The sequence below is a fragment of the Brachycentrus maculatus genome, unplaced genomic scaffold, assembly GCF_059751285.1.
Source record: "Brachycentrus maculatus isolate JH-2025_06_01 unplaced genomic scaffold, ASM5975128v1 h1tg000068l, whole genome shotgun sequence".
Lineage (NCBI taxonomy): Eukaryota > Metazoa > Arthropoda > Insecta > Trichoptera > Brachycentridae > Brachycentrus > Brachycentrus maculatus.
Genome location: NW_028280822.1, coordinates 2,086,225 through 2,110,157, shown reverse-complemented (window position 1 = coordinate 2,110,157; position 23,933 = coordinate 2,086,225). Strand labels below are relative to the sequence as shown.

Genomic DNA, 23,933 nt, shown 5'->3' with positions numbered 1-23,933 from the left:
AGACTTCCATATTCTTCTTCATCTTTGATGAGATGTCAAAAAATAGTAAGAAAATAACTCCTGTAATTGGAGATAATCCAGATTTTGTGAACAAGTATTTGGACACACTCAAAATGTTGTAAATCTAGGGTAATATTATATAAATATTAGAGTGAAAAATATCTTATATTTATTTTCACCCCCCTGGGAATCGAACCCGGGACCGCCAGTATATAGGATAACGTGCTAATCACCACGCTAGGGAGGCAGATCATAAATATTTACCTAAGGTCCATAAAAAAATTAGACATGTGAAATTACAATGAATTTATATTTATAAGGAGATATTTGAATTAATATACAATACGGTTCCAGAGTATCAAAAATCATACACATTTTGCTATATTTTTTTAAAATACATTAATTTTTGAAAATAATTTAAGTCACTTGCTAAACATAATTACTTTTATATAATACTATTTATTGATTCCGCATTAACTTTGTGAAATGATATGTTAATTTTTTTTTAAATTAACACTTGTATAATACTACTTATTGAGTTTTATTTCATTACACATGACTAGTTTAGAAAACTACAGATGTTCTCATCCACAGGTGCAGAGTAAAACTTTAGTTTTACTTTTCACCTGTTGATGAAACTAGACGTGTGTAATGAAATAAAATTCATTAAGTGGTATTATACTAGTGTTTCGCCTCCGCCACCGTAGTGTAATGGTCAGCACGCTCGGCTACCGTTCTGGAGGTCCCGGGTTCGATTCCCAAGGGGGGTAAAATAAATATAAGTGATTTTTTCACTGTCATATTTATTCAATATTACCCTGGACTGGTACCTGAAGCGGAGGGCTGATCACCTTTCCTTCATGTGTAAACGATCAAGATAACACTGCGTTTATATCAAGCAGTGCCCTATGCACCATTGGGGTGCGGATAAGGGTTTTATTATTATTATTATTTATACTAGTGTTTTTTTTAAATAATTGCTTCTTTGTACAATCCTAAAATAAGTTACGCTGATCTCTTCAATAAAGAGACTAAGCTCTTGGAGAGAGATTTATTTATTGATTATATTTTATTTATATTCCAATCATTGATTGGGGCGAAATGCAATATCTTCTTTTAATAATGCATATGTACGAGTATATTCTTGTTTAATATTTTAGCGAAAAAAAAATCCATTCTGGAGGTCCCGGCTTCGATTCCCAGGGGGGGTAAATAAATAAAAGTGATTTTTGCACTCTAATATTTATTCAATATTACCCTGGACTAGTACCTGATGCGGAGGGCTGATCACCTTTCCTTCGTGTGTTAACGATCAAGATAACACTGAGTTTATATAATGCAGTGCCCTATGCACCATTGGGGTGCGGATAAGGGTTTGAATTGAAATAATATTTTAAGTCCAAACTAAGACATGTACTAAATGTTCTGTCACATCCAGTAAGTAGTCAAATAGGTAGGTGTATTGTCAATTTGAGATTATGTATTGATTAACGATTTTAAAACAATAATAAATTATTGTTCATTATAATAACACGTGCACAGTAATGTTTAATGACTCTATTGAATGATACGCCTGTTTCCATGCACGCTTGCTCGGGCATTGTAAGTTCTTTGTTTTTTCTCTCTTGTCCATATTCCAAGTTGTTATCCTTGAATCGTTGTTGGTGGTTGAACTGCAAACATTAAAAATTAGTTAAAACACACCTGCCGATTCTGCAACGACCATTTGATATAATAAAATTGCATAAATACATTGAGGAAAGATAAACATATTATTCAAAATCGTGTAATAGTATTTTCATTGGTAATTAAGTTTTATATTTTTCTTATTGGCTGGAATTAATTTCTACTACGAAACATCACAAAAAATGGTAAACGAATGATGATTTTTACTATTATGCCACATGTGCCCTTGCGCATAATAGTAAAAACCATACGCTGCGGCTCAGTCTGGTTAAATAAAAAAAAAATAGAAAATACTCATTTCTAATGTGTATAATTTCACAACGCTTGGGAAGTCATCAAAACATGAAAATATGAAAAAAAAAAAACAATGCAATCGAAAACGTTGAAAATGATAGCAAATGAAAAGTGACTACAGCTGTCAAGAATTACATGTGTAATTGTTACGCTCAACAGATGGTACTGCCATCGCAGTCTGAAAACCTTTTTTCCAAAATATACTGTTTTTGTACAAACGATCATTTACTTTTTTTATATACGTACATACCATTGATTTTCTTATAAATTTTTCAGAAATTATTAATTAATTATAAAAAAATTATATAAAACATGTATCAGACCTTGCACAAGTGCGTGCGTGCGTGAGTGCGTGCGCGCGCGTGTGTGTGTGCGTGTGTGTGTGTGTGTGTATATTTTTCTGACTAATACTCGAGACATTTGCAATCATCAATAATGACAACAGCTGTAAGGACAGACGTTACGTGGATGCGTTTGTAAAAATTTCGTTGTCAGAATTTTTTCGTTAAACGTAATTCAAGTAAAGAATCATTACAAAATCTTTGTTTCGTTTTTAACACTGTTAGAATATCGTTACCAACATCCTAAAAGGTGATATTATTGTATTTCCTGAGAAATGTTAGCACTTGTATATAGACTTTACAGCGTCATCGTATAGTATTACTATATTCAGTGGCGTACTCAGTTTTTAATCAAAGTAAGCAGAAGATGCAGGTAAAAATGTCGTCAAAAGGTTTTGTTTAAGGCGAATTCGCAGAATTAAATTTCAGAAAGTGGACGGCCGTACCTTCGCGCGCGTTTTAAAAAAATCCGTATTGGATTTGGATTTATTTGGAAAGTATACTTATAGAAAAAAATACACATATATATATATATATATATATATATATATATATATATATATATATATATATATATATATATATATATATATATATATATATATATATATATATATATATATATATATATATATATATATATATATATATATATATATATATATATATATATATATATATATATATATATATATATATATATATATATATATATATATATATATATATATATATATATATATATATATATATATATATATATATATATATATATATATATATATATATATATATATACATACATATATATATTTCAATTTTATTTATTTCTAAGAAAAACTTATTTTCAATACAAAAACGGTTTTTTAAACATAAAATTCAAGTTCGTCTAACGTTACCTGGGTTTAAAGAAAATTAAGTTGCGATTTATCGAATACTGGGCCTTAAAAGCATGGCACGATCAGGTATGCCAAATAGTTGAAAGTGGTCAGGTTAGGAGTCGTAATAATCGGCGGGTATGTATGAGGAGATGCATGTACGTGGAAGAGGCGAAGAATGTTTGCAAAGACAGAGTGGTGTGGCGTTCTATTCTCTCTGCCTACCCCTGCGGGGAAGCGGCGTGATGGTTAGTTAGTTAGTTTAGTTTAAGGGCCTTAAAAGTCAACATGTTAACCAATGAACGTGTACGTATCAACATTCGTGAAAGAGATTCACTCAAAATTGTGATTCAGATACATGTCTTTTTTTTCTTTTTTTAGTTGATTAGGCTCTTCTCACGTTCTTATATTGAACGCTAGTAAGGTAAGAGAGAGTAGGGCCTGTGGAATGCACGCCCCTGACTGGGAGTACTTTGTCAGCTACCTGAGGGTTTGTTCACATACCGTGTGGTAGTTCGGAGCTTACAATGAAAGTGTTTTCGCTTTAAATTGTTATCTCTTTGTAGGTGATCTGTGGTCGCACTTAAAAATTTAACTAAATTAGCGGATAAGACTAAGAATTTAATATCAAACAATAGTGAAAATGAAAAAAATAAACAAAGACTTTAAAAACAACTATTAAAAAAAAAAAGATTAATTCGGCATTAACTTTGTGGAATGACATGTCCATTATTAAAAAAAAAATAGTAAAATATTCATTATTCACCTGTCGATGAAAGCAACTTTAGTTTTCGAAACTAGTCGTATGTAATGAAATACAACTTAAGAAGTGGTATTATACAAGTGTTATTATAATACCAAAAAAATGCTTTGATGCATTCGATCTTGCAGTTCTGTGGATATTTTCGTATAGTGTGTTATTGGCGATTTGTGTGCGGTTATTATATTAATTATTCCTGATACTCCAAGTTCTTTCTGGGAATGTGTTCAACGCAAGAATGAATCCTTTTTCTTTTCCTATATTATGGTTAGAGTTATAGTTCTTAGAATCTTCCATATAATTATATGACTTACAGTCCAAGGAATGCGTAGCATTCACCTCTAGCTCCACATTTAAGATGTATCTTTAAAAAAAATACAATATCCTTTTTTACATATTATATTGTTACGGAAAATTTTCATTATATCTAATTTTTTTACAGCAACTGTCCATTTTACAACTTCCAACACCACAATATTAATACTCTTAAAATTTATTACCAATTATCCTTTTTATTCTCTAATTTTTGTCTCTTATTCATTTGGTATTGCCAAGTCTCTTTTAGGTGTCTTGGATCTGTTTTTTCATTCACAATTGCCAAATATACTCTCTTATTAACCTTTTTAATCATTTCCATTTCTTTTTCAGATTATATTCCAATGGCATTTGGTACAGAAGAATATTTGGCTCGAAGGGGACGCCATGTCAGAAGGAGAAATCCCTCCATCTCTCCGTCACCCTCCTACCAGAGATGCAAGTTCACTTAAAAGTAAGAGACCAAATTATATTCATTCTAATGCTTGGCGAATTGTACTTTGCAGATAGGGTCAAATATAAAATCCGATTGTAGGTACACACATTCTAACTCAATGTAGCATTTTAAAAGGCTAAACATTCCAGTCATCAACTGAGTCGACTATCAGGAATATCTAGAGCCAATTATTGTAACAGTACATATACTGGTCTACCAAACAATAAAATGACTAGCTTGAAATCAGTGTTAAACGCTGCAGTAAGTCTTTTTTTCTTTCCAAGTATAGTATTTTATAGTATTTTATATTTTGGTTTAAATTTATAAAAAAGGAAAATGGAATATTATCGTAAATATTTATGGAATATTATCGTAAATATTTATTTAATTCATTAAAAAAGGTTTACAAAAAATGTATGAAAATACTACGTTGCAATGAAACCACATCAACTATAAGCGTTTCTTGGTTTAAAAAAATGTATGAACACAATATCTTTTATTAATTTAATATTTGTGCATGTTTAATATATCTCGATGTATTTTATTCTGCTTTCCAATATAATATTAAATAAAATTTCTCCACGAAATCCAGAGAAAGTCATTCAGTATCCCAAGGAATGCAAGATGTATGTATGAGTTCCTTTGTGCAAAACTCGGTTACATCCGTAATAGCCTACTTTCAGAAGTCGTAATAATAAAACGGTCACCATAAATTAAATCGTGAATATACATACTTATTACATTATATAAAGACGCCGTTATTAATACAAAATTAATTTCATTCAACTTTTGAAATGGATGAAATAAAATGACCGTAATAAATTTAAAGATATTTATATTACATATATTGTTATCAGAGAATAAACCGTCATAACTCGAGAAGTACTTCAGATTCATATACTCAAAACAAAAATTTCATCAATATATTTAATTTATAATAACAAAATATTTTAATAATATTTATTACCTCTCTTATGAAATTTTTTTGTTATTGTATCCGGGATTTTCTATAAAACACTTTTTATTAACCTATTTGAAAACACGATTATAATTTTTTTTATGAAAACTTTAACAAAATTCCATTTTATTATAAAAATTTGCGTTAAGTACCAATTATTCTATAAATGTATCAAGCGTCATTCATCCAAATTTATCGGCACTTCACCCCACAATATCCCGATAAATAAGATAAGATATTAATTACTTTTTTCATTAATCTAATGATGTCATTATTGCGATTAGAAATACGAGTATTTATGATAGATAACATCATCATGATATTATAATAATAAATAAGTTCCAGGACCGAGCTTTTGCAATGGCAAGCTGCTGCTATAACCTATAACCTATTTCCTACCACTCTTTTTTGTAACAAAAAAAACGTAATAACCCACCAAGCCTTTTTTTAGAGGCTTGTCTGCAGGTACGATAGTAAGGATAGGGAAGATTTTTGTGAAAATACACCACAAATACCCAGAACAAATAAAAAAAATCATTTTAAATTTATTTTGCAATTGGAGGAAATCGAACCCGCGACCCCAGTTTAGTAATCGAGCGTCTACCCAACCACGCCACGGCGCCTATCAAAATTACAATTAACCTGTGTTAATGTCACTTTTTAATTCAAACCCTATGAAAAATAGTACTCTTTTTTGTAGAGTGTAATTATCATTTTTAATTAAATTTTACTTGGTAAATACCACTTATCCATAAAAATCTATTTGAACACCGTATCAAGTAAAACTTAAATTAAAAATGGGTAAATATTACCACAAAGTGTCTACCGATTTTAGGTCTTTTTTTATATAATAATTAAGTTTGTACGTAGTAAGTACCTAAGATATAGTAAATGAGAAAAATGTAAAGCGCTTTTATGATGGTATTTAGTAAAAATTTTGAGTGTGTCCAAATACTTGTTCACAAAATCTGGATTATCTCCAATTACAGGAGTTATTTTCATATTATTTTTTGACATTTCATCAAAGATGAAGAAGAATATGGAAGTCTGGGCATATTATTGTTGCTTTTATTGTATTAATCAGTCTTTATAAAGAAGCAGTTAGTTTCGCAACCGGTTGACATTATATGCAATTAAGTAATAATAAAATATTTATGGTGATTTTAAAACAAAGTTACATTTTAATTATATTATTATTCCGTTCCTCTAGCCCTATGCTCTTCGTAATAAGTGGATTCATAAAATGTTAGTCTTTGGCGCTTTGCAAGAAGTTTAAAGCCAAATGATTTATCCATGGCATCGTACAAGGAAGAGTATTATTTACAACACCGAGACAATAAATTCAACGTCTTTCATTGTGTGCCTAAGATCTGTTTTCATTTGCGATCTTCATTTCGTTATGACGGGGTAACCATATGAAATCGAAAACAAAGAATATAGAAAAAAATTGTGAAAATGACACCTTGAAAAAAATCAATATCTAACCTTATATAAAATCGTCACTGGTCATTATGCATGATAACGATGATATTTTAAAAGTACAGAAATTTACATTGAGCCTTGACCACATGACCACATTTTCGCTAATGCGCTGAGTACTCAAATAGCTTACGTTTTCGTGACACATTCATGATATTTTTTATTAATCTTATAACTTACTATAATTATTTATTTTACTTGTGTATTTTACATAACTATTTTACCATCACCTCGCTACCCTGCAGGGGTAGGCAGAGAGATAAGAACGGTACACCACTCTTTCTGCAAAAATTATTCACATGTTCCACACTCATCATCTTCCTCATATCCGCCGATCATTAAACTCCTGATCTGACCACTTTCTGTCTTCTTCTGCCTTTATTTCTAACTTCATATATTTGATTAATTGATTCGGCAGTCACTTTGTTGAAAAATCTATCCATTTTTAATTAATATTTTACTAAGTAAATACAACTTTTCTTAAAATTTACTTGACACGTGTTTCGATGCATTCCGCCTCATTTTCAAACACCGTATGAAAATGATGCGGAATGCATCGAAACACGTGTCACAGTAGATTTTAAGAAATAGTAGTATTTACTTAGTAAAACATTAATTACAAATTCATATATTTGTTTAACCGTTATTTCTTTACTCATTCATTCCACTTGTAAAAATCGTCAAATATATATATATATATATATATATATATATATATATATATATATATATATATATATATATATATATATATATATATATATATATATATATATATATATATTTATATATATATATATATATATATATATATATCTATATACATATTTATATTTATATATATATATATATATATATATATATATATATATATATATATATATATATATATATATATATATTATTCGGGAGCTCAAGAGGATTGTATACGATTGTCGGGACGTTCATGTATCAGGATTACAGTAGTTTGTAGGTAGCGATGAGACATAAGAATTAAAAAGCCGTTGCGTCAGTTGCAACAGGGTTTCAATTAAAGAGAAAGTAGGCGCTCCAAATCATGTTCATTTTATTTCTCCCTAATCTTCGTAATAAGAATATTTATTACGGCCGGTTATACATCCGACCCCGGTCCGTTGTCTCTTCCGACCTCATATTTTACGTCGTACTTTCTACATTATGGGTTCATTCTTTCCGCGTGACAGGGACATCAGCAACGGCTGCGCGATCGGGCTCGGTAAACGTTTCCAAGGTTCCACACAAAGGGAGTACGAGACTGCGGCTCACTCTCGCTGCCCAGTTACACTTCTCTCCGCATTGTCTGCCGAGTAATTGGAGCGCTACAAAGGTCCACTGCACGGCGCGCATCTTCTGGCCTTTTCACGAATCCAACGTGGACAATCAATCTTTCCAACTTGGCTAAAAATAGTCGATGGAAATGCCACCACCCACGCTACCTTCAGTTGCGAAATTATCGCGCGCGCAAAGCTTCACTTTGTCGAAGCTTTTGAAAGGAAAAACGTAAACGAGTTATTTTTATAAATGAATTAATCACCGTTGTTCGAACACACCTTGTTATATTTAGATCATTCGTTACAACATTAATGTTTCGCATTTAGTTTATCGGCCGAGCATATTTTTTAAACTTTCAAATACCCGTAGGTACGTTGCGTATACAATATATGTATGTGTATACGTTTATGTACATAGGATAAACAAAACTATGTTCAAATCGGCTGTCACAGTCAAGGTTCTTAAATGAAAAATATAAGAACTGACGATCTCCTTTGATATTTAAAACAAAAAAATGTTATTATAGATACCTACTCCTCTCGAGAATAAAGCCACATGCCTTATAAACCATTCGCCTAAATTCGCGTTGTGGGTGTAGTAGGCCTTGAATGTTAAATATATACGGGTATATTATATAAATTCTACTATCCATGTGCAACAGACCAAAGCAAGGGTTTTTTTCTTCTGCTTTTATTGTGCGGCAAAAGGATTTACGAGGAAACATCAAGACACTGTTGATTTAGACAACCAAACTGAGCGAAGATAATAACCCAAGTCTGCAAGGCGAAACATACGAAACCTTTATTCATACTCGGAGTTTTTTGTTGCCTTTTTGTGAGTCTGGTATCGCTTATGTAGTACGGATGTGTTCGGACATGATCACATCATTATCATTAGTAACTACGTAGTGTTTTACCAATGCACCTATCATTTTACTGCCACATTAACCTATATATGAGTAAAAACTACTTATTTACTATCTGAGAACGGTAATAACATTTTATTCTACATTTTGAAGCTACGAAATTTTTTCACGCTACTTCAATTAATTCATCGTATCTGTGCAGTGGCGTGCATAGAACTCTGTTCGGGTAGATGAATATGAAGATAAAATCTGGTCATTTAGATAATTCGAATTAAAGGATATGTATCACAGATGTTTTGTCGGATATAATCGCGAAAATTTGCTATTATTACACCTTAATTTCTCCGTAAAAAATGACTATTCTACTTCATCTTAGTTGAAATATCGATAAAACAAACATAAAATAAACATTAATTTCCTTCACATATTGTACAAATTGAATATCGGAGGTATTTGTTTTTATGACGACAACTGCGACATATTTATGATTCGTCGTGTTTTCAAAATATCGATCACCCAATGCTGAAAAACCGCGTAAACATTTTTATTGTTTATAGATTTACGTATTCACATTGCGCTGGAGCAAAGACCGGCAGTTATAATAACAATACAAGATATTGAAAATATTTTTGTACGATGTAAAAATATTGTTGAATTTAAAAACATAATTTTTTGACATCTCAACAAAGATGAAAAATAATATTGAAGTCTGGCCATTTACAGGGGTTACGACCGTCATAGGCTGGTTTAAGTGATCATTTTACACAGTGTAACATTCACCAATTCTACCCATGATTGAATAACCACACTACTCACTAGTTCTTGTGTCAAACACGAGACTTCTCCAAGTCCCTCTGTCACGCACCATCTCCTTGGCTTTCTCCCAGGTCAGTCCGGCATCTCGAAGTTCCGCTGAGTATAGTCGGCGGCCTTCCGGGGCGCCGGAATCCTCGGGGTTGGAAGAAGAGACATGAGGGGTTGATGCACTCAGGTGGCATTCTAAGGACATGTCCCAACCATGTCCACCTTCTGCTCTTCAGGACTTCCAGTATGAGGGGATGTTAGCTTCTTCTCCTCACATCCTCATTCCTGACGAAGTCATACCACTTTAACACCCAGTATTCGCCTCAGGCATCTATTTTCAAAACCTTTTTTTATGAATAAAAAAATATGAAAGACGCTACACGATTAATACTATCACAATCGTTTTTATCATATTATTTTTTGACATCTCAACATAGATGAAGAATGGAATTCTTATATTCTTATATGGAATTCTTGTCATTTACGGGGCTTACCATATGACCGTCATAGGTTTAAGTAACCACTTTACAAATGTGTGACATTCACCAATTCTACTCATGTATGGCAACCCCACTACTCAAATACTTGGAACTTCTATAAATATGATCCAATTTTGAAACTTTGCACTTGAATAGAATTTTCACTAGAGACATCTATTGGTGAGATGAAGAAGCTTTTTTATTAAGCTGAAACTCTATAAAGGATTGTGTAAAACTCGTTTTGTGTTTATAACAGCTGATAAAATCAATATTTTCTTTTGCAAAATTGGCCTTCGTAAAAACGATGTTTTCGTAAGTTGGTAACGAATGACGTCACAGATACGAATCCACACTACTACTATTACAGCTCTATAAAGCAGATACGTAAAGCCATACGCCCCATAACACATCCGATGACGTAAAATTTGATGACGTATAGCGATATCCGCTTTTCGTTTTATTAAAATATCTAAAGTTTATGCCTTCATGTCTCCCTTACTTCTCCACAGGTTTCAATAATATTTGTGATTGAATGTGAAATTGAATGTGATTTTTTATATTTATTTATTAGACAGTAAAACAACAACATCAGAAATCCTAACTAACTAACTAACTAGTTAACCTAACTAACTAACTTGAAACTAGACAGTAAAACAACATCATCAGAAATCCCTATTTTGAAAATTTCCGTGGCAGTCAACGTGTTAAGGTTGGCCACCCCTGGTCTATGGGAAAATATCGTCAGATGTAAACAGATTTCTAAGAAAGCCGATTTCAATAAGTATGTTACCGATAGTCTTGTGATTTTTCACTCTAATTTATTAGCCAATAATGTGTCGGGTTGTGGTCCCGTGGTTAATGTCGCGGGCTCTTAAGTCAGAGTTTCTCGGTTCGAATCCACTCTGCCAGAATTTGATACCTATTTCTGATAACGACCGCTAAGGCTCACAGAAATCGTATGAAATTGAAATATTTGTGTAAATAATAAAAACACAAATATTTCTCATTAAAAAAATAATAATAAATGACTCATGATAAGAATGATCCATATGATTTGTATGATGAACGATCCGTATAATTTATGTTGACATGGAATAGGTACTATACACACACACACACACACACACACACACACACACACACATACACGCACACGCACACGCACACACACGCACACGCACACCACACACACACACACACACATATATACACGCACACGCACACACACGCACACCACACACACACACACACACACACACACACACATACATACACACACACACACACACACACACACACACACACACACACACACACACACACACACACACACACACACACATACACACACGCACACGCACAAGCACACGCACACACACACACATACACACACACTCACCCCAACCAACATTACTTTCATAAGAATTGGTGGATTTTTTTAATTGGATGTAGATTTGTTAATTGTTTTTGTATATTGTTTTGTAGTGGCTGTAAGAATCCAAATAAATAAAATAATTAAAAATAAATTATCTAATGGGGTTGGTTTTGCAGGCGTGGTGTACGGGCCAGGCCACGAGAAGTTTCCTTCATGGCCCATCGCGGCGGCCGCGGAGGCCCCGCGCGCCACGCGCGCCCCGCCCACGGGCAGCTCCACGCGCTCCAAGTCCTGGACTGACCACACCAGCTACCCCAAGGAGCGCCCCGTGGCCTTCAGCCGACCCTACATGCGAAGGTCGCACCCCCAGCAGGTATCCCTCCACTATCCTGAATCCCAAACGTCCACTGATCTCAATACTTTGGACACATAATGCGGAGTCCAAAGTATTGCTAAAAACTAGTGATGGGCCGAGTACTCGTTTAATACTCGGTACTCGGCCGAATAACTCGGTTCAAGTGCCGAGTAAACTCAGTTAAACTAAAGTAATATAATATTTTGGGAAATATAATGAAAACAGGAAGATTAAAAAGTTGCGTTTATTAAAATTTAATTTTAACAATTAATATTCAAAATTTAGCAAATGCAAGTCGGCTGTCCAAACTTAAAACACAGTAAGGGACATTTTTTTGTAGTAAGTTTTTTTTGCATTTTTGGACTAAATCGAATCTACTTAGGCCAAAAATACAAAAAAAACGTACTACTAAAAATGACCCTTACTGTGTTTTGAGTTTGGACAGCCGAAGTTGTGATATAAGAATACAAGACTCTCCACAGGTTCTGTTAACAGCCTGTTCCTTTTTTCTTCATAGACGTTACCTGATTCTGAAAATAAACGCTCGCTATACACGGTGTTTGCAGGTGTACTAAATGTACTATCTATGGATATCTTGTTTTATGTCTTGCCCACCACTCGAATCTTATCTTTTGACAACAATCCTTCATTTACATATCGATCCGATTCTAGAGCGATGGGGCTTTTAGGATCGTCGCGCTCCGGTGGCTGGGTAGAAGCAAGTTCTTCGAAGCAATTCCAAAATGATGCATGAGCATCTTGTGATTGTCTTAATTAGTTAAGGTTAGAATAAGATTCGTTTTCTTAACTGCTGCTGGAACTCTCTGTAACGTCACTTCTTTCAATAGATTCTAAATATAGGATCTTCCTCATCAATTCTCATTTCTCTGGATTAAAAAAATCTTATTCTGAACCTGGGGTTTAGTAAAGTAGGTAAAAGCATTTGATTGGTTGAATCGAGTTATTCGGCCGAGTACTCGGTTTCGCAAACATCAAATCGAGTAATACTCATACTCGGTAACTCGGTAAAACTTGTACTCGGCGCATCTCTTCTAAAAACGATCTAGGGAAATGGTCGACAAACCGCGGCTCGTGGTACGCGTGTGGCTCTTTGAACGTGGCTCAACCACAAATGTGCGCGACCGGCACCCTGTTTATCGGAAGACATGATAATTTTTAACACCTGGAATAAAATGCCCAGACTTCCTTTTTTTTTCTCTTTATTTTAAATTCTTTTGCATTCCATAAATTCAAAAACAAAAAATATTAATAAAAAATGATTAGTAAAAAATAAAAAATAAATTCTTTCATATTCCTTTTCATCTTTGATGAGATGTTAAAAAATAATATGAAAATAACTCCTGTAATTGGAGATAATCCAGATTTTGTGAACAAGTATTTGGACACGCTCAAAATGTTGTAAATAAATTATCTGGTCAAATTATAAGCTTAATAATAAAATTGAAAATGGTATTTTCTGGATTTTCACATGTGTGTGATTATAATCCAGGATTCGGACCTCACATACTAATATAAGAGTTTCTGCTTAATAAAGCTTCTTTACATCTCACCAATAGATGTCTCTAGTGAAGTTCTAGTGATTCAAGAACAAGGTTTCTAAATTGGTTCATAAATATATATATATATATATATATATATATATATATATATATATATATATATATATATATATATATATATATATATATATATATATATATATATATATATATATATATATATATATACATATATATATATATATAGAACTTCCAAGAATTTGAGTAGTGTGGTTGTCAATAATGGGTAGAATCGGTGAATGTTACACTTGTGTAAAGTGATCACTTAAACCAGCCTATGACGGTCGTCAGCCCCGTAAATGCCCAGACTTCCATATTCTTCTTCATCTTTGATGAGATGTTAAAAAATACATGGAATAGCATTCCTGAAATAGTATGATCAGTTTTTTTTAAACTAGCGTTGGCTTTTATTTCCCTCTTACGCATATACTTGTGTATAATATATTATATTTCCGCAAACGTGAGCATAAAACTTATCAAGGGTAAAATGAGAAATTGTATGATTGACGAGAATCTGGAAACGTATATAAATTAAAAACAACTGCATCCAAACCAAAACATTCCAAGGAGAGATACAAAGCCATTGTTCACATTATATGTTTGTCAGTCATTGTCATCACTTCATTTTATAGATACTTTACTTTTAAATTCAATTTATATCAATTAAGAAATGTGTCTCTCGAAAGAAACCTCAATCCTTGTACTATTTGTCAAATGGCTTTGTTGACTAATGAGTTTGCTAGGGGAAGGGGACGACGAGTAGGAAAAGTATGTTATAGCATTGAATCACCAGGAAGATTAATATATGATAAAATAATTATAATTTTAAAACTGAAATATATCATAAATATATTTTTATAAATGTATATGTCATCCACCTCAAAAGCTCCTTCAGCGAAGTCATCTGCATCCCATCAAATGAATTGCACTACTATATTTTAGAATAAATCACCTAGGATTGATGTAATCAGTGATCATGTTAACCTTGCGTCAATTTAATGCATCCTAATGATAAATCTGGGGATGAATAGTTGTTTTATATAATTCATACAACAAATTTTATTTTGTTTGTTGAGAACGATACAAAGGCATACTAAAAACCGTTTTTAATACGTTTTATTTTGAAAAAGTTTTTTTGTGTAATATTTATTCGTCGTAGAAACATGGGGTTGATCTGATACATGTTTGTAGTATTCATTGGGAACTTTTTCGCAGCTGCTTTAATAACAGTAATACATATTTTTGGATAATTTATATATCGCCATTTTTGTAAAATACTACCCTTTAAGGAAGTTTATAAAGAGGAAGATGATGATATGATGAAGATAATGATCTATACTCATAAAAAATGAAACATCCAAAATATTTTGGCTTTTAAAAATGCAAGGCATATGTGGTAGATGGCAAGAATAAATAATTCTTAGCCAATATCTCATCTCAACACGTTATCCATGACAATTTGAGCGTTGAGTGCAAACTTTCCTATCATAAATAAAATAGATTTATCTTGACCTTGATCCTTTTTACCTGAACACAAATGTGTTCCTACCTTTCACATGGGTGTAGGTAGATTGGCCCAAAGTCGTAATCCCAAATATTTATAAACATTTACATTACCTTTCATGAAGAAACCTGAGGTTTATTACATATTTAACCGAAAAATCTTACTAGATCTCCAAACTGCGGGTAGTAAAATATATTTACGTCATATAAACGCAGGGTTATCTTGGTCTTTAACACATGAAGGAAAGGTGATCAGTCAGGGTAGTATTGAATAAATATTATATATATTTATATATATATATATATATATATATATATAATTTATATATATATATATATATATATATATATATATATATATATATATATATATATATATATATATACATATATATATATATATATATATATATGTATGTGTGAGTGTGTGTGTGTGTGTGTGTCTGTTTGTATATGATAAAATTTTCATAATTTTCTTTCGAAGAAATTAGGTAAACAACTAAATACATATTTATATAGGCCTTTTAGTGACATATTTATATGTACCAGTTTTATTGTGCATTACTTAGAAAATAGTAGGAAGTTATCTTTTCTCAACCGCTTCTGGCTAGAATATCACTGAATACAAATAAACTTGTTTTATATATTGAACACAAATGCAGTTTGTAGAGTGACACGACCAATAGGGTCTATTCTGTTAAGGTAGTTAACGATTATTTTTAACATTAACAGGAAAAAAAAACTTTTAAAATAGCAATCCGTTATTTTTCTCGCCTTTGATCTATCATTTAGCTATTTTATAACAAAAGTATAGTATTTTTTTCATCGAACGTTAGACATAAATCAGAATTAGTTAAATAAAAAACAATTATTTACACGAATTATGAAAAGCAATCCTTTAAGTGACTGATAAACAAAGGAAAAATTAAAAAAAAAATTACATTCCTTTATTAATACTCTCACATACATTATAACTAACTAACTAACCATCACGAGAGAATTGAACACCATACCCCTCTTTCTTTGCAAACATTCTTCACCTCTTCCACATTCATGCATCTCCTCTATACCATATACCAGCCGATTATTCCGACTCCTGACCTGACCACTTTCAAGTACATATTTAAATTGTTGATCAGGTCAAATTGTCTTTGGTCTATCAAATTATATTCGCCTCATAGATTTATTATAAATTTATTATTATTTTTGTTGTAAATTTCGATAGTAACGCAACGGTTCAAATCGATTTTGAGCATACAGGAAACAAAAAATAGTTTTAAAATATATTGAGTGTGTCTAAATATTTGTTCACAAAATCTGGATTATCTCCAATTACAGGAGTTATTTTCATATTATTTTTTGACATCTCATCAAAGATGAAGAATAATATGGAAGTATGGGCATTTACGGGGCTGACCGTAAACCAGACTTCTATTAAACCAGCCTATGACGGTCGTCAGCCCCGTAAATACCCAGACTTCCATATTCTTCTTCATCTTTGATGAGATGTCAAAAAAAATGAAAAAAATGTATTTTTTAAAGGTTTTAACAAAATAAGTATAATATACAAGGGGTGAGGATCGTGCCAATCTTTAGTTTTATATAAGCTTTGGGTTAATTTTTTGAATTTTATAAATATTTGTGAATGCGTCCATATCCGTATAACAGTGAAAATTTTAAATAAGAACAACAAAATTCTATTAATATCTGATCTAGAAACGAATAATAATAATAATAATAAAAATAAATCCCTTACCGCACCCTAATGGTGCATAGGGCACTGCTTCATATAAACGCAGTGTTATCTCGATCGATTACATATGAAGGAAAGGTGATCAGCTCTCCACTTCAGGTACCAGTCCAGTGTAATATTGAATAAATATTAGAGTGAAAAAATCACTTATATTTATTAAACCCCCCTGGGAATCGAACCCGGGACCTCCAGAAAGGTAGCCGAGCATGCTGACCATTACACTACGGAGGCGGACAGAACGAAAACTAACAACAACAAATAAAAATTATATTATTACCATCATATACAGATTAAAAATATCCCGACGCCAGTTTTCAGGTAAGCTCTAAGTAAAGATTATCAAACATAAGCCGCTTATGCCTACCTGAAAAGAGTATTAAATTAAAATATATGTTTTTATTATAATAACAGTATTTATTTTGAAAGCACATCGGTCAGCATTTTAGTAACTAAAAACTAACTAACAAACCACAATGCCGCTTTCCTTCAGGCGTAGGCAGAGAGAATAGAACGCTACACCGCTCCGTGCCAAGTTTTTCTCGGTCTTCCTCTGCTCCTTTTTCCACTTACGTTCACCTCATAAATTTGCTATACCTTTCTTTTCTCACTTATTCTTTCTACATGTCCAAACCATCTCAACACACCTTTCTTAATTTTATCGATAATGCTTATTTTTAATGCATAATTTTATGTTTATCTCAGCTTTGCATTCCTTCCTTATTTCACTATTCGAACATCTATCATACATCGTTTTGTCGCACATTCTTCAGAGAGATCGCATTTCGACTGCATTCAGTCTACTTTCATCCTTCTTTTGCCAACTCCATGTTTCACGTCCATATATTATGGTCGGAACCAGGACTCCGTTGTGTACTGCCAGTGAAGCTTTCGCTGATAGGTTTTTTAGCAAATGTGTAGTATAAATGTATATTATATAGACAGAGAAAAACCAAGCTTAAGGCCCAATTAATTCTTTGTTTATAACACTGTTTTTGTATTGAATACATAAGCTGTTCTTCGAAATAAGTTTATTGTTTTGAAAAGAAAAGAGTAGTTAAATAGAAAGTAAGGAGTTAAAAAATATATGATTTTTTTTTTCAAAATACATTCTTTAAAAAAAAATTATGCACGGAGATACGTCCGGCCCCTAGCGCGGCCGGTAGTGTTCTGAATTCGTACGTTTGAGATCTTACCCATTAGTGTCTTTTCTTCGTTTTACAGAGAAATATGATTATTTTGAATTCGATATTATAAAAGTTTTTTTTTACTTGATAATAAAAGTAAAACTTCGATGTAAATACATATGTAACTAAATTCATGACATTTCGTTCAAGAGAATCTATAACTTACAAAGTATTTTTTTTCCTTGTTATTTTTTACAACGGAAATATCCATTTGGTATATTTGGTGGAATAATTTACAAAGAAATCAATAAAATGATTGAAAACAAATTTTGAATATAAGTATATTTAAGCTTTGGTACATATGGCACCGCAACAAATTTATGCAATATTAAATTGATTGTTATCATATGATTAGTCTTACGCGTCATGTACTAGTCCAGGCTGATATTAAATAAATATTAGAGTGAAAAAACTTTTATATTAACCTTCTTGGGAATCGAAATCGGGACCTCCATCATGGTAGCCAAATGCGCTAACCACTGCACTGTGGAGGCGGGCAACCAATATAAATAAGATTACTCCCATTTTATTCACATTTAAAAAAAGTTTTTTTTTATCAAATGAATCCGCACTTTGAGTATGACTGTACTAATAATCAAACAGAGTTTACCTTTAAAAGGGGATTATAATGTAGGTACTTTTTAACAATTTCCTTGTTAAAATTCAGATGACGTCTTTATGTGCCAATAGTTGGTCGTATCACCCTGCGTTGTATTAATTCATACTGTCACCATCCATTACTGGTTCATCTCAAACAATCGTAGAAAATTATTCCTGCTCAATACGCGTTAGTACATTTCACTCTGAAATTGGAGTTGTCAGCTTTCTTAGAAATCTGTTTCCATATGACAATATTTTCCCATAGACCAGGGGTGGCCAACCTTAACGCGTTGACTGCCACAGCAATTTTCAGAATAGGGATTTCTCATGATGTCGTTTTATTGGCTAGTAAATTAATATGCAAAATCACAAGACTATTGGTACGAATCTTTTGAAATATAAGGATGTATGTAGATACATGAGGGAGATATGAAGGTTTAAACTTTAGATATTTTAATAATACGAACACCGCTATACGTCATCATGTGAGTTATGGGGCGTATGCTTTTATGTATCTCCTTTATAGAGCTGTAATAGTTGTAGTGTGGATTTGTTTACAACTTACGAAAACGACGTTTTTAAGAAGGCGAATTTTCGAAATGAAAATGATTAATGAAAATATTGATTATATCGGTTGTTATAAGCACAAAACAAGTCCTATACAATCCTTTATAGGTTGAGTATGTTAAATTAGATATTCCTCTCGAGTGATAATATCCTATTACGGTCTAAAAAGCCAATTTCATTGAATCATATTGAATAGAAATATTCTTTTACTTCTTGATTTTTAACAAAAAAATTATTGTATATACATAATTATATTTTCTGTTCATTTATAATTAATTTTTGTGTTAATGTAAGCCAGCATTGACTTTTTTCTCTTCCCATGCGCCATCTATCCACATTAGCACTGATATACTACGAATTGTATCGTAGCTGCACGAATGTCGTAAGTAAACACAGTACGAGATAACTTGTAGTCGGCGTCCTAGCAAAGAACGCAATCTACGAGTTATCTTGGCACTCAACGTGTTAAGCATGTCATGCGCTATTTTTTTCTCAGATAAACTCATGTGCGCCATTCAACTCAAGTACCTTTAACCTTACGGTTGCAAAATAAGGATAGAGGTTGGACTGCTTAAGGGAAGAAAATAAATAACTCAAGCCAGTGCGCGACGTTTGCGATCGTTTGAGCAGGAACGTGTGATGGCAACACCGATAAAAATATTTATACGTTTGTAAACCTACCTAAAGTAATGTCTCACACGTTCAATTTTTTTTTAAGTTTCAGACACCTAGAAGTTTAAATTTCTAAGGCTGTATTTACTGATCAAACTGAGGTCTCATTGATAATTTTTGGTAATGTATTTAAAATAAATCAAAATTTCATTAATTGACTCGGCAGTCACTTTGGAGTAAAACCTATATAATTTAATTAAAGTTTTATTTAAATATAATGTTAAATAAAAATTTATCAAAATTATTGGATCGAAATCTACTTTTATTTTAATATATACAATGACAAATAATGTGACGTGTTTCGTCTTATCAAGACATTATAAAACTGACTTAAAATTTGTAAAATATCCTGAAGCACTAACAATAATTGCTATTATTAAATATTATTAGATCTAGGCGTATAATGGTGGATATTTCAGAAAGTAATGGGGATTTCAATGAAAGCTAATATAAGTAATGTAGTTAAAATCCAATTAGGGTATAATGTAAACAATGGTTTGGGGTATGACTTCAAAATTAATACAATATTCATAACGTTGACGTTCAAAATATTAAGATGGTTTCAGTTATAGGGCCTAATTAAAAAAAAAAAATTTATTATCATCACATGCGCCATGGTTTGACCACCCCTGCAGTAGGCGCACACGTTATATTATATTTCTCTCTATTCTCACTTATCTAAACTGATTGTACAGGTGTAATAATTTAAGATTTAACAATCGACCCACTTGCTGAGCTATTCCGAAATTTTAACAATGGATAATTGTCCGATTAATTTAAAGACTAAGAAGGCCAGTCGAGTACATGTGTTATCGGAGTTTCAAACTACAAACATTGTTAAAAAGGACAGTATGAAAACCGTTTGCCAATATTAGTGTATTTCTTTTGTTTATATATTGTGTGTCATATTTCTCTAATGTTATACTAATGGATTTCATGATGTGCTATTATTAATATGAAAAATCACAAGACTATCGGTATCATTCTTATTGAAATCTGTAGAGATCCCAAAATGTCTGCTTTATAGAGCTATAATAGTAGTAGTATGGATTGTTTGTTTACCAATACCTACCATTTGTGTTAAAATATGTACGGGGGGGGGGGGAAGGTGGACCATAGACATTAACAATTAGAGCCGCCAATAATTTAGAAATGTCACCATTATTAAAATAAGTCCATCGTTTCTGTGACGTCATTCATTACCAACTTGCGAGAACAACGTTTTTAAGAAGGCGAATTTTCCAAAAGAAAATATTGATTATATCGGCTGTTATAAACACAAAACGAGTCTAATACAATCCTGTATAGGTAGATTATATTAAATTAGATATTCCTCCCGTCTGCAAATGATTCCTTTTTGACGAACGGTGTGTTTTGAATATTCAATCGAATTTCGTTTAAACTTATGCCTATTAAACACTCCTTATCATTCATCGTTCACTGTGTAATACCAAATTATTGGTTTTACACAAATCGAACAATGAATGATAAGGAGAATGTAATATTACCATACCACAAAGTTAACAATGTTTTTAATATACATTTTTGTTGTTGTTGATATTTCCCTTACATTTTTTGAAAGAGTATCGAATGCTCTAGGCCAGGGGTCGGCAACCTCTTGGACCAAAAGAGCCAAACGCAAGTAGCTAAACGGTTTGGAAATTTTTGGTGAGCCAATTTAGGATTTAAAATAATTAATTTATTAAATAGGAACCTACCAAATTTTAAAGTTTAAAGTGACAGATTTTTAATCAGATATACTTTTTTTATTTTTATAAACCTATCGTTAAACTCCCTAAAGAAATTTAAAAAATAGATGATAAAAAATACTTAAGAAAAAAATTAAAGTTCTATACATTTAAATCTTGAAAAAATAAACAAAAAAACTATTATATCTTTTATTATATAACATTAAGTCCCTACAAAAGTTCTCCAAATATTTAAATGATTCAAATGTATTATGTTATAAATAAAAATGTAAATATATTAAAAGAATAAAAAATATTAAAAAATCGTATATGTATAAATTACCTCATAAAAGATTTTGATAAGGCCTTTTTCTATTGAAATAAACAGTTTTTTAAGTATCTCTCTTACTCAAAACATATAATATAAAAGATACCTTATAACATTCAACGATTTATGTAATTTATGATGTATTTTCTTAAAAGTAAATAAGATAGAATAAAACTAAAGTACATATGTAAATAAAAGTTCTAATTTATTTTATGCACAGAATAATTTTACAAAAAAAAACAAAGTTTCCGTAAAAAATATCATTTTGAATTTGATAACGAAAGCCACACAAAATGTTTAAAGAGTTACATGCGGCTCGCGAGTCACACGTGTCTATTGCACTCTAGTGACTTATTGCACATTTTTTTAAAGTTTTGTACTGACATTTCTTGGTGGAACTGCATTTTATATAATAAAATAACTCAATTTTATTTGACCGGTCTGATGATGTCGGTTACGATGAAACCCGGTTGCTGGTCAAATAATATTCACGCGGAAAAAATTACATAGTTGTTATTTTATTCTACTTTTTATACCCTTGGAATACCAAGGGTATAAAAAAAATATTAAATTCTATTAAAATCCGTTAAAGTCTATTAAAATCCTGTGACCTTTGTGTTACTATTAATATTAAAATATTAAAATCAAATTTATAAATTTATAAATATTATTAGAATATAATCGTTTTTAAATTTATTAATATTAAAATATAAATAGTAAAATCTTATAAAGTCTATTAAAATCCTGTGACCATTGTGTTAGTTTCAATGTTTCATTTGTCTTTTTTCAGTTAAAGACTGTCCTCGAGCGCTGCGAGAAAAACTCTCCAGAAACATTCGAGTACTCGGGCAGAATGGAAAGGGAGCGAGTGCCCGACCCCGCGGAACGCAGCGGGATACCATCGCCGCCGGAGCGAGACGCCCAGAGCGCCAAGAAGAGGCTGGACCAGTACGACGTGCTGCTGGAGAACCAGTCCCTGTTGCGCTACTCCTACAGCGTCCTGCACCGGGAGAAGGCGACCCCGCTCACCCTGGCGGACCTGGAGGAGTACACCAGGAACTGCGAGGAGATCAACATCCAGCATCAGAAGCAGCCCTCCTATGCGCAGAGCGAGGGATACCACAGCTACGTGTCCAGCACGGACTCCACATCCACCCCGTTCTTGGACAGGTATCTACCATCAATTTAAAAATGATATCTTCTTTATTTTTTGACATCTTCTCAAAGATGAAGAAGAATATGGAAGTCTGGGCATTCACGGGGCTGACGACCGTCATAGGCTGGTTTCAGTGATCACTTTACACACCTGTAACATTCACTTCATACAGGAGAAAGTGACCAAGTGCATTGTTTTACAAAAACGTGATCATTGACTATTTGATATCTTACTAGCTTACTATTGCCCTGAAAAAATCCCAAAGGATTTTAAACTTGGAAGTATAATATATTGACTAGTTAAAAATGAATAACTGCATTGGTGTTTATTTTCTTGCCAAGCAATAGTGACTTAAATGGCCCTCCTGAACATTTTATGTTTTGGTAGTTGGTCACTTTCTCCTCTACGACTACGATATTTTTCTTCATCTTTGATGAGATGACAAAAAATAATATGAAAATAACTCCTAAGTTTGGAGATAATCCAGATTTTGTTAACAAGTATTTGGACTCACTCAAAATGTTGTGAACATCTTTACACTTCTAATTAGTTTATTATTAGATTAAAACCAATATTTTTAGCTTTAC

At 32.1% G+C, this 23,933-nt stretch overlaps 1 protein-coding gene across 1 annotated transcript in view; it reads left to right on the top strand.

The window, feature by feature from the left end:
- Positions 1-23,933, top strand: part of Shrm (shroom) — a 138,323-nt gene that overhangs the window by 17,393 nt on the left and 96,997 nt on the right. The window contains exons 2-4 of the mRNA XM_088256881.1: positions 4,608-4,728; positions 12,137-12,333; positions 22,981-23,360. Of these exons, the coding sequence (XP_088113007.1) occupies positions 4,662-4,728; positions 12,137-12,333; positions 22,981-23,360 (644 nt within the window). The 5' untranslated portion in view covers positions 4,608-4,661. The remainder of the gene's footprint in view (positions 1-4,607; positions 4,729-12,136; positions 12,334-22,980; positions 23,361-23,933) is intronic.